The sequence below is a fragment of the Cebus imitator genome, unplaced genomic scaffold (assembly GCF_001604975.1).
Source record: "Cebus imitator isolate Cc_AM_T3 unplaced genomic scaffold, Cebus_imitator-1.0 Scaffold204, whole genome shotgun sequence".
NCBI classification, from domain to species: Eukaryota; Metazoa; Chordata; class Mammalia; order Primates; family Cebidae; genus Cebus; species Cebus imitator.
In genome coordinates this window covers 1,843,525-1,855,516 of record NW_016107519.1, presented here as the reverse complement: position 1 = coordinate 1,855,516, position 11,992 = coordinate 1,843,525, and the positions used below count along the sequence as shown (strand labels likewise).

Genomic DNA, 11,992 nt, shown 5'->3' with positions numbered 1-11,992 from the left:
CTGGGTGTGTAGGCATGTACCACTGTGCCCAGCTAATGTTTTTTTTTTATTTTTAGTAGAGACAGGGTTTCACTATTTGGCCAGGATGGTCTTGACCTCTTGACTTCGTGATCTGCCCGCCTCGGACTCCCAAAGTGCTGGGAGTACAGGCATGGGTTACTGTACCCAGCCTTCCTTTTTTTTTTTTGAGTCAGGGTCTTGCTCTGTCATCGAGGCTGGAGTGCAGGGGCATGACCATAGCTCACTGTAGCTTCGATCTACCAGGCTCAAGCAATCCTCTCACCTCAGCCTCCTGAGTAGCTGGGATTACAGGAACATGCCATTAGGACTAGACAAATTTTTTTCCCTAAGTTTTTGTTAGAGATTGGCTATGTGGCCCAGGCTGGTCTCAAACTCCTGAGCTCAAGTGATCCTCCTGCCTCAGCCTCCCAAAGTGCTGGGATTACAGGTGTAAGCCACTGTGCCCGGCCCAAAACCATTTTTCTACCGTGCAAGGAGATAATCACAGTGTTATTACTATTACCATTAAAAATTACCTCAGAGGTGTTTTAGGCCATAATGCTAGTTAAGTGGCCAGACAATATTGTAAACCCAGGTCTGATGAAAATTCCCACTCCAACTTTACTATTCTACACCTGCATCCTCGATTAATAAATGATTAAGAGTCACCTAGAAAAGGTTAAAATATATTCAGTGTGCTCTTTTTTAACTAAGGCAGCAAAGAATGTAATGCTTTCCAAGAATTATTTTCAACTAAGCAAAAGCTGGGGCCCTAAAGAATATTATTGGCCAGGCACGGTGGCTCACACCTATAATCCCAGGACTTTGGGAGGCCAAGGCGGGTAGATCACTAGGTCAGGATATCAAGACCATACTGGCCAACATGGTGAAACTCCGCCCCTACTAAAATACAAAATATTAGCTGAGCGTGGTGGCGCACACCTGTAGTCCCAGCTACTATGGAGGCAGAGGCAGGGGAATTGCTTGAACTCGGGAGGTGGAGGTTGCAGTGAGCCCAGATGGCGCCACTGCATTCTAGCCTGGAGACAGAGCCAGACTCCATCTCAAAAAAGAAAGAAAGAAAAAAAGAATGACGTTACTTTTTCAGAACAGCCAATGCCAAAAGAACTTTCCATATCTGAGCAGAGAAGTATGTGGTTGGGTAACAAAAACCTGCAGTTACACAAAACAAAAACAACATGAGCCACTATACTCTCCTCCCTCTAGCCCTTCCTCATAGAGGCTACTAAGAAACACAAACACCCTATATCACATATTTTAGTATTTTTAAAATGTTAAATTATTTGGATTTTCCCATATTTATTAAATCTGGTGCTTTTCATCTGAAACAGACAAAGCAGTGTTTCAGATGAGAACTATTACCTGATCTGACGATGCCTTCTTCAGCTCCATTCTCTAGCCACTGAGATTCGCTGTCCAACAAGCGGTTTTTTGATTCACTAAGTGGTTTGATAGGAAAAGGCTGATTTGAGCCACTACTGAAAAGAAGAGCAAAAAACTTAGTAAATAGCTTAATGCTAAACTAAGGATATTTAATAAATTAATAAGCAGCAAATTAGTATTCCTTCTCCTAAATATGTGAGGGCAACTCATGAGATCTTAGTACTCTGAAAAAACTATCTTCAAGATAAAAATACACGCACAACCCCCCCATTAAATGGCTCTCTGAACCCAAGAATCTGTATTTCAACATTGCCAATGAAAACAATTAGTCAAAATTTTAAAAGTTTCAGAGGCCAGTTTAAAATGCTCTTAACATGTTAATCAGGAGCCATAGGTAGTACAAGGACAGGTGAGGATCTATGTCTGTGGCCAGTACAAAACAATTACCTGTCATTTCCCAAGTTTTCTGCTTTCTACCTCTGCAGTTTAGATCTAAGGGGAAAAAATGATTCAGTGATTTAGCGTAGACTTATTTTTCTAGCTAAAAGATCCAGGGAGGAAGGGAATGAAGGAAGGAAAGGGAGAAGAAAAGGGAACTAATACTTGTTGGGTCCCTATTATGGGGCAGACATGATGCTAGGCACTTTATACACATTATCTCAATTCTCAAAATAACCTTTGGTGGTAGGTATCATAATCCTAATTTTATAGAGGTGGAAACTGAGGCTCATAGTTTAAGTGCAGTGGCCAGAACCATAACAAATGTTAGAGCTCAAATGTCTAAGGCTTTAAGCTACAGGTTCTAAAACTTACGGTTCTTTCACTATTAATATGCTAGCTTACAACTTACCATTCCTGGCTGGGCATGGTAGCTCACGCCTATAATCCCAGCCCTTTGGGAGGTGGATGCGGGCGGATCACAAGGTCAGGAGTTTGAGACCAGCCTGGCCAACATAGTGAAGCCCCGTCTCTACTAAAAATAAAAAAAATTAGCCAGGCCTGGTGGTGGGCGCTTATAGTCCCAGCTACTCAGGAGGCTGAGGCAGGAGAATTGCTTGAACCTGGGAGGCGGAGGTTGCAGTGAGCTAAGTGCGCCACTGCACTTCAGCCTGGGTGACAGTGCAAAATCTGTCTCAAAAAACAACCATTAACAAACAAACAAAAAACCAAAAACCTTACCATTCCTCTTCCCCTACAACTTATTTCTGTAATGAATAAATTCTGACTGTTTCACTTAGAAATATCTCTAGTTTCTTTAAAATTTTGTTTAAAATGAACTATTACACTGAATTTATAAAAGTTTACTTGCCATGCAAATACGGAAAAATTTCCAAGATGAACTAATGAAAAAAAAATTTGTATTTTTGAAACCTCATTGACAGTGTATTAAAATTCATTTATCAAAATAAAATGATGGTTAGTATAATTACTAAGTTATTTGAAAAAATATAACTGACATAAACCAATCTTTTTTTTTTTTTTTTTTTTTGAGATGGAGTTTCGCTCTTGTTACCCAGGCTGGAGTGCAATGGCGCGATCTCGGCTCACCGCAACCTCCGCCTCCTGGGTCTAGGCAATTCTCCTGCCTCAGCCTCCTGAGTAGCTGGGATTACAGGCACGTGCCACCATGCCCAGCTAATTTTTTGTAATTTTAGTAGAGACGGGGTTTCACCATGTTGACCAGGATGGTCTTGATCTCTTGACCTCGTGATCCACCCGCCTCGGCCTCCCACAGTGCTGGGATTACAGGCGTGAGCCACCGCGCCCGGCCTTGACATAAACCAATCTAATAAAATCTTGAAAGGTCTTAGTTGCTTCCTAGCTTGCCCAGACATTTCTGGTTTTATGTGATTATCCTGGTTTAATTATTAATAAACAAGCATTCTCCTTCCTAGTCTTAAGTGTTCTGGTTTAGATAATACAAAATTATGGTTATTAGCACATACACCTTTATTAACCCTCAGTTAAAAACGTTAAATTTCTCTTTCCCTATCTATGCTGGCTTACTAAATCACTGTATTTACCCATAAGATGTACATACAACACATGTATACAGTTTGCTTTATGATAAATATGGAAAAGCATAAAGACAAGAAGCACACCTTCTGGCATACTCATTCTGGTTTGTAACAAAAGCCTGTTCTGGATCCATCCCCACAAGGCGAGTTGGAAAACTGCAACCATCACCCAAGCTGCATAATGAAAAATGGTAGTAATAATTTAAACAATGTTAAGTTAAATCAAAATAGTCAAATTTAACACTCATTTTTCAGAGACATGACATAAATTATCATAACTTGTCACATCAGGGAGTAATTCCTAAGATTTCTAATTTAGGGGTTATTACCTTGATATGGTTTGGCTGTGTCCTTATCCACATCTCATCTTCAATTGTAGCTCCCATAATTCCCACACATCAGGGGAGGGGAGTGGGAGGTAACTGAATTATGGGGGGCAAGTTTTTCCTGTGCTGTGCTTGTGATAATGCATAAGTCTCATGAGATCTGATGGTTTTATAAAGCAGAGTTCCACTGGCACATACTCTCTTGTCTGCCACCATGTAAAACATGACTTTGCTTCTCCTTGCCTTCCACTAAGATTGTGAGGCCTCCCCAGCCATGTGTGAATCAATTAAACCCCTTTCCTTTACAAATTACTGAGTCTCAGGTATGTCTTTATTAGCAGTGTGAGAACAGACTAATACCTCCATTGCAGACATAAGCCCTTTTCTTTTATAATTTATATACATTTAGAAAAAATGTCTTCTGTACCTATTAAGATTATGATGCCTAGTATAGCACCCCAACCACAGGTATTCAAGTATTTGGGTAAGTGATCTGCTTATCATAATCACTTATGACATCATTCAGGCTCAAGTTGAAATTCATGATGTAAGTTCCACATATTTATTTATTCAACAATATTCATTAAACAAATATTTAGTGAATGCCTATGATGTTCTAGGTACTATTTTAAGCACTACAGATAGTGAACAAAAGAGAAGAAAATCTCTGCCTTCAAGAAGCTTAGGGTCTAAAGAGCATACTTATGCCTTATTTTCCTATTATCTAAAGACATCAAAATTGTATACTATAGGGACTTTTACTTCTAGCCAAGATGGCATAACTGGTAAACTGTACACAGTCAGAAACTGAACAGTACAAAATAATTGTTTTCAAAATAGGCAGTAGAGAACTGTGGTCTTAGAAAAAAAGAAAAACAAAACTAAGTGAGTCCCAGCTTTCTGCCAGGACCTTGGCACTACCAGGGGCAGGAAACCAAGCAGAACAAGGTAGTTTCACTGAATTGAGATGACAGAGGTGGGAGTTTTGAGGCTGAGGTGGGCTGGGGACAGTGACTCATGCCTGTAATCCCAGCACTTTGGGAGGCTGAGGTAAGGAGTTTAAGACCACCCTGGCCAACATGGTAAAATACTGTCTCTATCAAAAATGTAAAAGTTAGCTGGGTGTGGTAGTGTGTGCTGTAATCCTAGCTATTAGGGGGGCTGAGGAATGAGAATCACTTGAACCTGGGAGGCAGAGGTTGCAGTGAGCTGAGATCGTACCACTGCACTCCAGCCTGGGCATTCAGCCTGTTTCAAAAAAAAAAAAAAAAGAGAGAGAGAGCGAGAAGCTGAGGTATTATCTTAAATCTATGGGACAGAGTTGAGAGAGAAAAAGAGCAAGATATGCAGAGAAATGGCTACAGAAATCTGCAGAGTGGTGTACTTGAGTCTTTTGATAAATACTAAGCTGCACACGTGAATCCAGGAAAAGAAAACAATAATGAATGATGAATAATTTACAGAGCTTTCACAGCACTGGCAAGCATTCAAATTTGACCAGCTTGACTGGAGCGAAACTGAACACACGGATTTGGTAGAGACCCCACCTTTATTGGAGCACTAAGCTAGCTGTAGAGAAAGTACTACTCTGGACTCAATGTAATAAAGCTTAACACAAGCCTCAGGCCAAGGGCAGTAGTCAGGAGGCCAATCTAGATAGGTAGCAATGTAGCATTCAAAGTGTCCACCACAAAATTAAAAATTATTGGACATGAAAAGTAGCACAGATGTGATCTATAGCTAAGAGGAAAAAAAAGTCAATAAAAGAAATCAGAAAATTAGCAATTTCAGTGAATATTAGCAAACAAAACTTTAAAATGATTATAAACATACCTGTGAATTAAAAGGAAAAATAGATATAGTGAAAAGAGAAATATAAGATATATACATGAAAAAAAAAAAACACTGAACTTCTAGAGCTGAAAATTACAGCATCTGGGCCAGGCATGATGGTTCATGCCTGTAATACTAGCACTTTGGGAGGACAAGGTGGGTGGATTGCTTGAGGCCAGGAGTTTCAGACCAGCCTGGTTAACATGGTGAAACCCTGTTTCTCCTAAAAATAACAAAAATCAGCCAGGCATGGTGCCATGCACATGTAATCTCAGCTTCTTTGCAGAGTGAGGCATGAGAATTGCTTGAACCCAGGAGGCACAGGTTGCAGTGAACCGAGGCTGTGCCACTGCACTCCAGCCTGGGTGACAGAGCAAGACTCTGTCTCAAAATAAGTAAGTAAATAAAAATTTTAAAAAAATCTTAAGTGAAAGATTCATTGGAGGAGCTTACCAGCAGACTAGACATTATAGTAGAAGAGATCAGTGAACTTGTGGACATTATCAGCAGAAACTAACCAAAATGAAACAAAGAGAGAAAAGAAGATGGAAGAGAAGGACAAAATAGCAATGACCTGTGGGTCACTATCCAGCAATTTACTTATGTATACCTGAGAGTACCAGAAAAGGTGGTCAGGGAAGAGGTGGAAAGAAGGAAGTAGGTAGAAAACAAAAAAATTAAAGACCTAATTGATTGAAATTATTCAAATTTTATGAAAACTATAAACTCACAGATCCAACAAGCCTAATGAAACCCAGGTGGGATAAACACCAAGGGACCTCATCAAACTGCTTAAAACCAATGATAAGGATAAAATCTTAAAAGTACCTATAGGAGGGAAAAGGATAGTAATTTACAAACAATGAAATAAAGATGGGAGTCAAGCTGACTTTTTATCAGAAACAATGCAGACCAGAAGATAATGGAACATCTTTAAAGGAAGGAAAACAAACAAAAAACAACAACGAAATCTTATCGACTTAGAATTTGCTGTTTACAGAAAATAACTTCAAAACTTCTGTTTAGAGAAAATAACTTCAAAACAAGTAATTTGTGTTCCAACCAATGGGAGGGGAAAAATCTTGAATACATAAGACAATGGATAAAGTGTACAAAAGAGATTGATGAACTTGAAGACACAGCAAAATAATCTATACAAAATGAAACAAAGAAAAAAGACAACAAAAAATGAACAATGCATCAGTGAGCTGTGAAAGGACTCTGAGTGATTGATAACACATGTAATTGGAGTCCCTAGGAGGAGGGAGATGACAGAAGAAATAATGGTTAACAACATTTTCCAAATCTGATGAAAGCTCTAAAACCAGAGATTCAAGAAGCTCAACTAATCCCAAGCACAAGAAACAAGAAAACTAGACTGAGATATATCATAATCAAATTGCATGAAGTAGTAATAGTCTTAAAAGTAGCCATAGGAAAAAAAATTATATATAGACTAACAAAAATAAGAGTTACCATAAATTTCTCATTCAAAAAATGCCAACCAGAAGCATAACATTTAGCAACACCTTAAATTTTTTGTTTTGTTTTGTTTTTGAGAGAGTCTTCCTCTGTCCCCCAGGCTGGATTGCAGTGGTACCATCTCAGCTCACTTCAACATCTGCCTTCCAGGTTCAAGTGATTCTTGTGCCTCAGCCTCCCAAGTAACTGGGATTACAGGTGTGCACCACCACACCCAGCTAATTTTTGTATTTTTGGTAGAGACTGGGTTTCACCATGTTGTCCAGGCTGGTCTTGATCTTCTGCCCCTAAATGATTCACCAGCCTCGGCCTCCGAAAGCGCTGGGAGTACAGGCTGGGATTACCCACTGTGCCTGGCCAACATCTAGGATTTTATACCAAGCAAAAATGTCTTTAAACAATGAAGGCAAATAAGTCATTTCCAGGCTAAAAAAAAGGTAATTCAGTTAATTGAGGGAAAAAACTCATAACTCTTACAAATATGTCACTCAATCTTCATATATTTTTGCCTTCTTTATGATGATTTTGGTACATAGCTGGCCTAAAATGGATGGAAATTAGAAAGAAATGGAAACTATAAATCATCTCAAGCATACATTCTCATTTACATTTGGGATAAAATTGCAATATGTGGTTGGTCTTTGATTTAGGACAAACAGAATACATAATTCACTTCTGTGATAGGATCTTTGAAGTCGTGGGTGATAACTATAAATTTTTATAATTTTTTTTTTTACTTCAAACAACTTATTTTCATTTTGAGAGAAAAATCTTTTCCTTCTATTTTCCATTCAAATATATATCTAAATTCTCCTTGACCTTATCTAATTAAAAAATGAAAAATAAAGTATATTATGTTTGAAAAAGACATTTTGAGTTTTCATTCTCAGAGCCTGTAAGACTATCAATATGTATTATAGTCTCTAAATCTGAAGACATTTAACCAGAAAAACAGAGCACCACAGATTCCATAATCTCTGAGACCCACGTTATAAATTACCTTGAAAATATTGGAAGTAGCCAATATTTCTTTTCATCACCAAAGACTTGTCTCCAATTTTTACTGTATCCAAGAGAGAAACCATTTCCATCAGGTCCATATGAAAATGTGGGTGCGCGGAACGATTCTGTTAAATATACATATATATATAAGCTAATTAATCTATTTAAAAATCATAGGAGGGATGGAAAGCACCAATTCTCTTGCTTATATCTTTGACTTAAAAACTATAAATATAATTTAAAATAAACAATATATTGGTAGTAATTAAAAGATAAATTTCTGAAACTTCTTTTGGGAAAAAATAGCACATTTAATATTTCATCAACCTTATAAAATAGCATGTCAAAACAATTATCTAATATTACTGAAAATCTAGTATTGTGCTATCTCTTACTTGGCTTTTATTTCTAAAAGATATCCTAACTCCTGCAACTTCACTCATTATTTATGAATCTCCCACTATGTTCCTGATAGCACAGTACCAGGTATTTGGAATCCAGAGATAAATTAGGTAAAATTCCTACCAAAGAACCTAGTCTAGCAAAATTATAGTGTAATAAGTGCTAACATAGTCCTGGTGTACTGGGAGCACAGAGGTGAAAAGAAGGGGATAATTTTGTCTGGATAGTGACATATGTGTGCCTTTGAGGGTATTGCAGGGAAAGGTGAGCAAGCTCAGGGTGACCAGACCATTATTTCAAGCTTGGTTATTAAGTGATGTAGAGTGAGGTCTGGAGAAAGATACGGGCTTCACAAAAAATGTTTTTTAATTTAAAAATGGAATACACTTCAGTGTGTTTTATAAGATAAGGATAAGAAGCCAGGGCATTGGGAGGGATTGCTGACATAAAAAGTAAAATAAGAACTGAAGAAAGGGATCCTAGAGAAGATGGAAAGGAGTCTAGAAAAGTTGTGATTAACCTTGAATACCACAAAAGGCATCTTTCTTCCTCAGATGTTAGAGGCAGATGAGAATGGTGGGTGCGAAAGAAGAAATGTTTGTATGAGGCTATAAACATGTGAAGATGAAAGTTACTTGTAAGTTTTTCTAATTTTTCTATTAGTGACTCATAAAATGGCTAAGGAGAGTGGGAGAATTATGAAAATCTGGAATAATCGTCTTGGGTAATAGTTGAGGGACCTGACAAGAAACATGTGACATTACTGCCAAACAGAGCTAAGGCCCTCAATGAGGCTTAACATCTTAAATCTGTAGCTATAGCAAACCTTATGAAGTAAGACATCCTTCAACAGCTTTCAGCAGCCCCACTGCATATGGGATAAAGAGGATGGCTGGATAACCAGAGCCATGAATTAGCAAAGGATCTAGAATGGACATGGGTGAGAAATAAAACGAGAAGGGAAAGAAGAACTTGGGAGAAAACTGTTGGAGAATGGAGGACTCAGGAAGTACATCAGAATATAGCAAATAGTCAGAGAATAACATATTCAAGTTTAAAATTTCATTTTCAGAGGCTCTTCAGTTCTAAGTGATTAAAAAGCTGAACGTGTGGCTGTGGGAATGAGTGGCCACCAGAATCAAAGGGACTAGCTTGCCTATCTGGGATAGCAGCATCAGCTTAAATGTAGGAACTCACTAAATGTGGGTAAACGATCTCAAGGTGCGTTGGTGGCAATTATGAAAACGACAGAGGTGACACAGCAGAATTAGACACCCTTCAGAGGATCCAAAAACAAACATCTCAATGTAGTTGTGGAGAACTAGCTAAAGACAAGGGCTGTGGGAGACGAAGCTATAAAAAAGTGGTGTGCTAAGCAATGTTTTTTCAAAGTGTGGGTTAAAACAGCTTGATAGGCCACATAATCAACTGAATGACTTGCAACCAGCATTTCCTTTTAAGAAACTAGAAAAGAAAATATCAGAATACAGTGCACATAGTAGAGATTAATGAGGTTTTGTGAAACTTTTGCTTATTTTATTTATATAATTTTATAAATATTTGTGCATGTTCTAAGTCATGATGTAAAATGCTGCATTTCTTACTGTGGCCACTGGCAAAAAAAGAAGTTTGAAAAAGACCGCTGAAGAGAACAGCAGGTTCCCTGGAAGTGCCAATTTCTCACATACTTACAGAGGCTGGGCAGGAAACAAAGGCACAACTGGCAAGACCAGCGGCAAATGACAGTGTCCATGCCCTATCTAAATCCATGCCCTATTGCCGTCCACCACTGCTTAGTTCCATTTCACTGATGCCAAGTGGGAAAATGCGCCTACTACTACTAGATTTATCAGTTTTAAAATGAAGAAATCTGGTTTTCTTTGTGAAATCTCTCACACAGATTTTATTGGTTGGGGAGAATTTAAGGGCTGGACTTTGCCTGTAGGCTGCCTTTCTGTCATTTTCAATTAAAGGTAAAGAGATGGCAGAATATTCTATAAAGAGGACAAAAACAGTTAATAGGGATAAGAAATTTTGTTTACATGGAAAAGGGGCGAAAGCATGATGGAATTGGAGGAGAGTTCAACAGCAGAGAAGGACAGAGAAATCCTCACACAGGAAGCCCACCATAACTTACAACACTGCTCAGTAACACATTAAAATGATCCAATACTAAAGCATCTACATGTCTCCCCCCAAATCCCTTAATCTTTTTGTAATTAAAACTGTTTCCCCCCCAACTGTAGAGAGCCAGAGTAGCCCACCCCCTCTAGGGGGATCGGCAGCAAGACTGCTGTGAACTTTGGCTGAATTCCAAGAGAAGTGAAACCATAATAGCGGAATGGGTATGACTCTGAGAAGAGCAGTCACACCTAGCGAAAGATAGCCAGCTTTCACTGACCTTGCTGCAAGATAGTTGTTAGCTGAGGTATGTTAACTGAAGTATGAGAATTATAACCACAGGCTATTCTGGGTACTGCACCCTCCCTCTGCTGTATGCTTTGTGAACATATAAAATAAAGTACTTTGAGGCAGGACGGGGTTGGCAGATCCAACTTACCTGGCAGATATATGGCTGTAGATTGCAAGTGAATTTTAACTTTTTTACAAAACATTACCATAAAAATCCTTATTTTGTATCTTGGTATGTCAGCAGATATATAAATAGTTCAATTATAACACAGCAGTGCTTCTTACATGACAATAGTTCAGTGAGCAACGCCACCATTGTTGTTTAGGGAATGTTTGTCCAATTACTTGAAAACATTACTTTTCCCCCTATATTTTCATTTTTTTAAATGAGCAAACTAAAAAATAAATGCTAATACTAGTGACACGATACATAAATTTCACTGACAACTGACACAAAGATGGAAATAATGAAGCATGTCAAAAGCATTATTCCTTAGCCTCAGTCACAGAACATATGCCAGTTAAATGTGTTAAACTGTGGGGAAAAAAGTAAAGAATGTATATGAGCTGGGCAAAGTGACTGACATCTGAAATTCCAGCATTTTGGGAGGTGGAAATGGGAGGATCACTGGATCCTGGAAGTTTGAGACCAGCCTGGGTAACATAGCGAGACCCTGTCTTTGTGAGAAATAAATAAATTAGCTGGGTGCGGTAGCACACCTGTAGACCCAGCTACTTGGGAGGCTGAGGTGGAAACACTGCTTAAGTCCAGGAGGTCAAGACTGCAGTGAGCTGTGATGGTACTACTACACTCTCGCTTGGGCAACAGAGTGAGACTCTCAAAACAAAGGAAAAAAAAAAAATATATATATATATATATATATACATATATATATATATGCACATGAAATACATTGTTATGTTTTAGTTAAAAGATAAGCTGTAATTGAGAATTTAAAGGTTTTTTTATTTGACAGCAAACTTCCTAAAGCATGTAAATCTACTGTCTATCTCTGATAGAGTAATTTTTTTTTTTTTTTTGAGATAGGGTCTCACTCTCATTGCCCAGGCTAAAGTGCAATGGCACAATTTTGGCTCGCTGCAGCTAGGTTG

At 38.4% G+C, this 11,992-nt stretch overlaps 1 protein-coding gene across 19 annotated transcripts in view; it reads right to left on the bottom strand.

The window, feature by feature from the left end:
- The window catches only part of ZDHHC20 (zinc finger DHHC-type palmitoyltransferase 20), an 84,442-nt gene that overhangs the window by 3,642 nt on the left and 68,808 nt on the right, over positions 1–11,992 (bottom strand). For 4 of the 19 annotated variants that reach the window (XM_017548167.2, XM_037745580.1, XM_017548168.2 and 1 more), the window contains 3 exons: positions 8,064–8,190; positions 3,507–3,596; positions 1,384–1,499 (listed from right to left, as the gene is read on the bottom strand). In XM_017548167.2, coding sequence (XP_017403656.2) covers positions 1,384–1,499; positions 3,507–3,596; positions 8,064–8,190 — 333 coding nt within the window. Of the gene's footprint in view, positions 1–1,383; positions 1,500–1,851; positions 1,897–3,506; positions 3,597–8,063; positions 8,191–11,992 lie in introns of those variants that run through there. The other 15 variants (XM_037745579.1, XM_037745582.1, XM_017548169.2 and 12 more) reach the window with 8 other exon arrangements.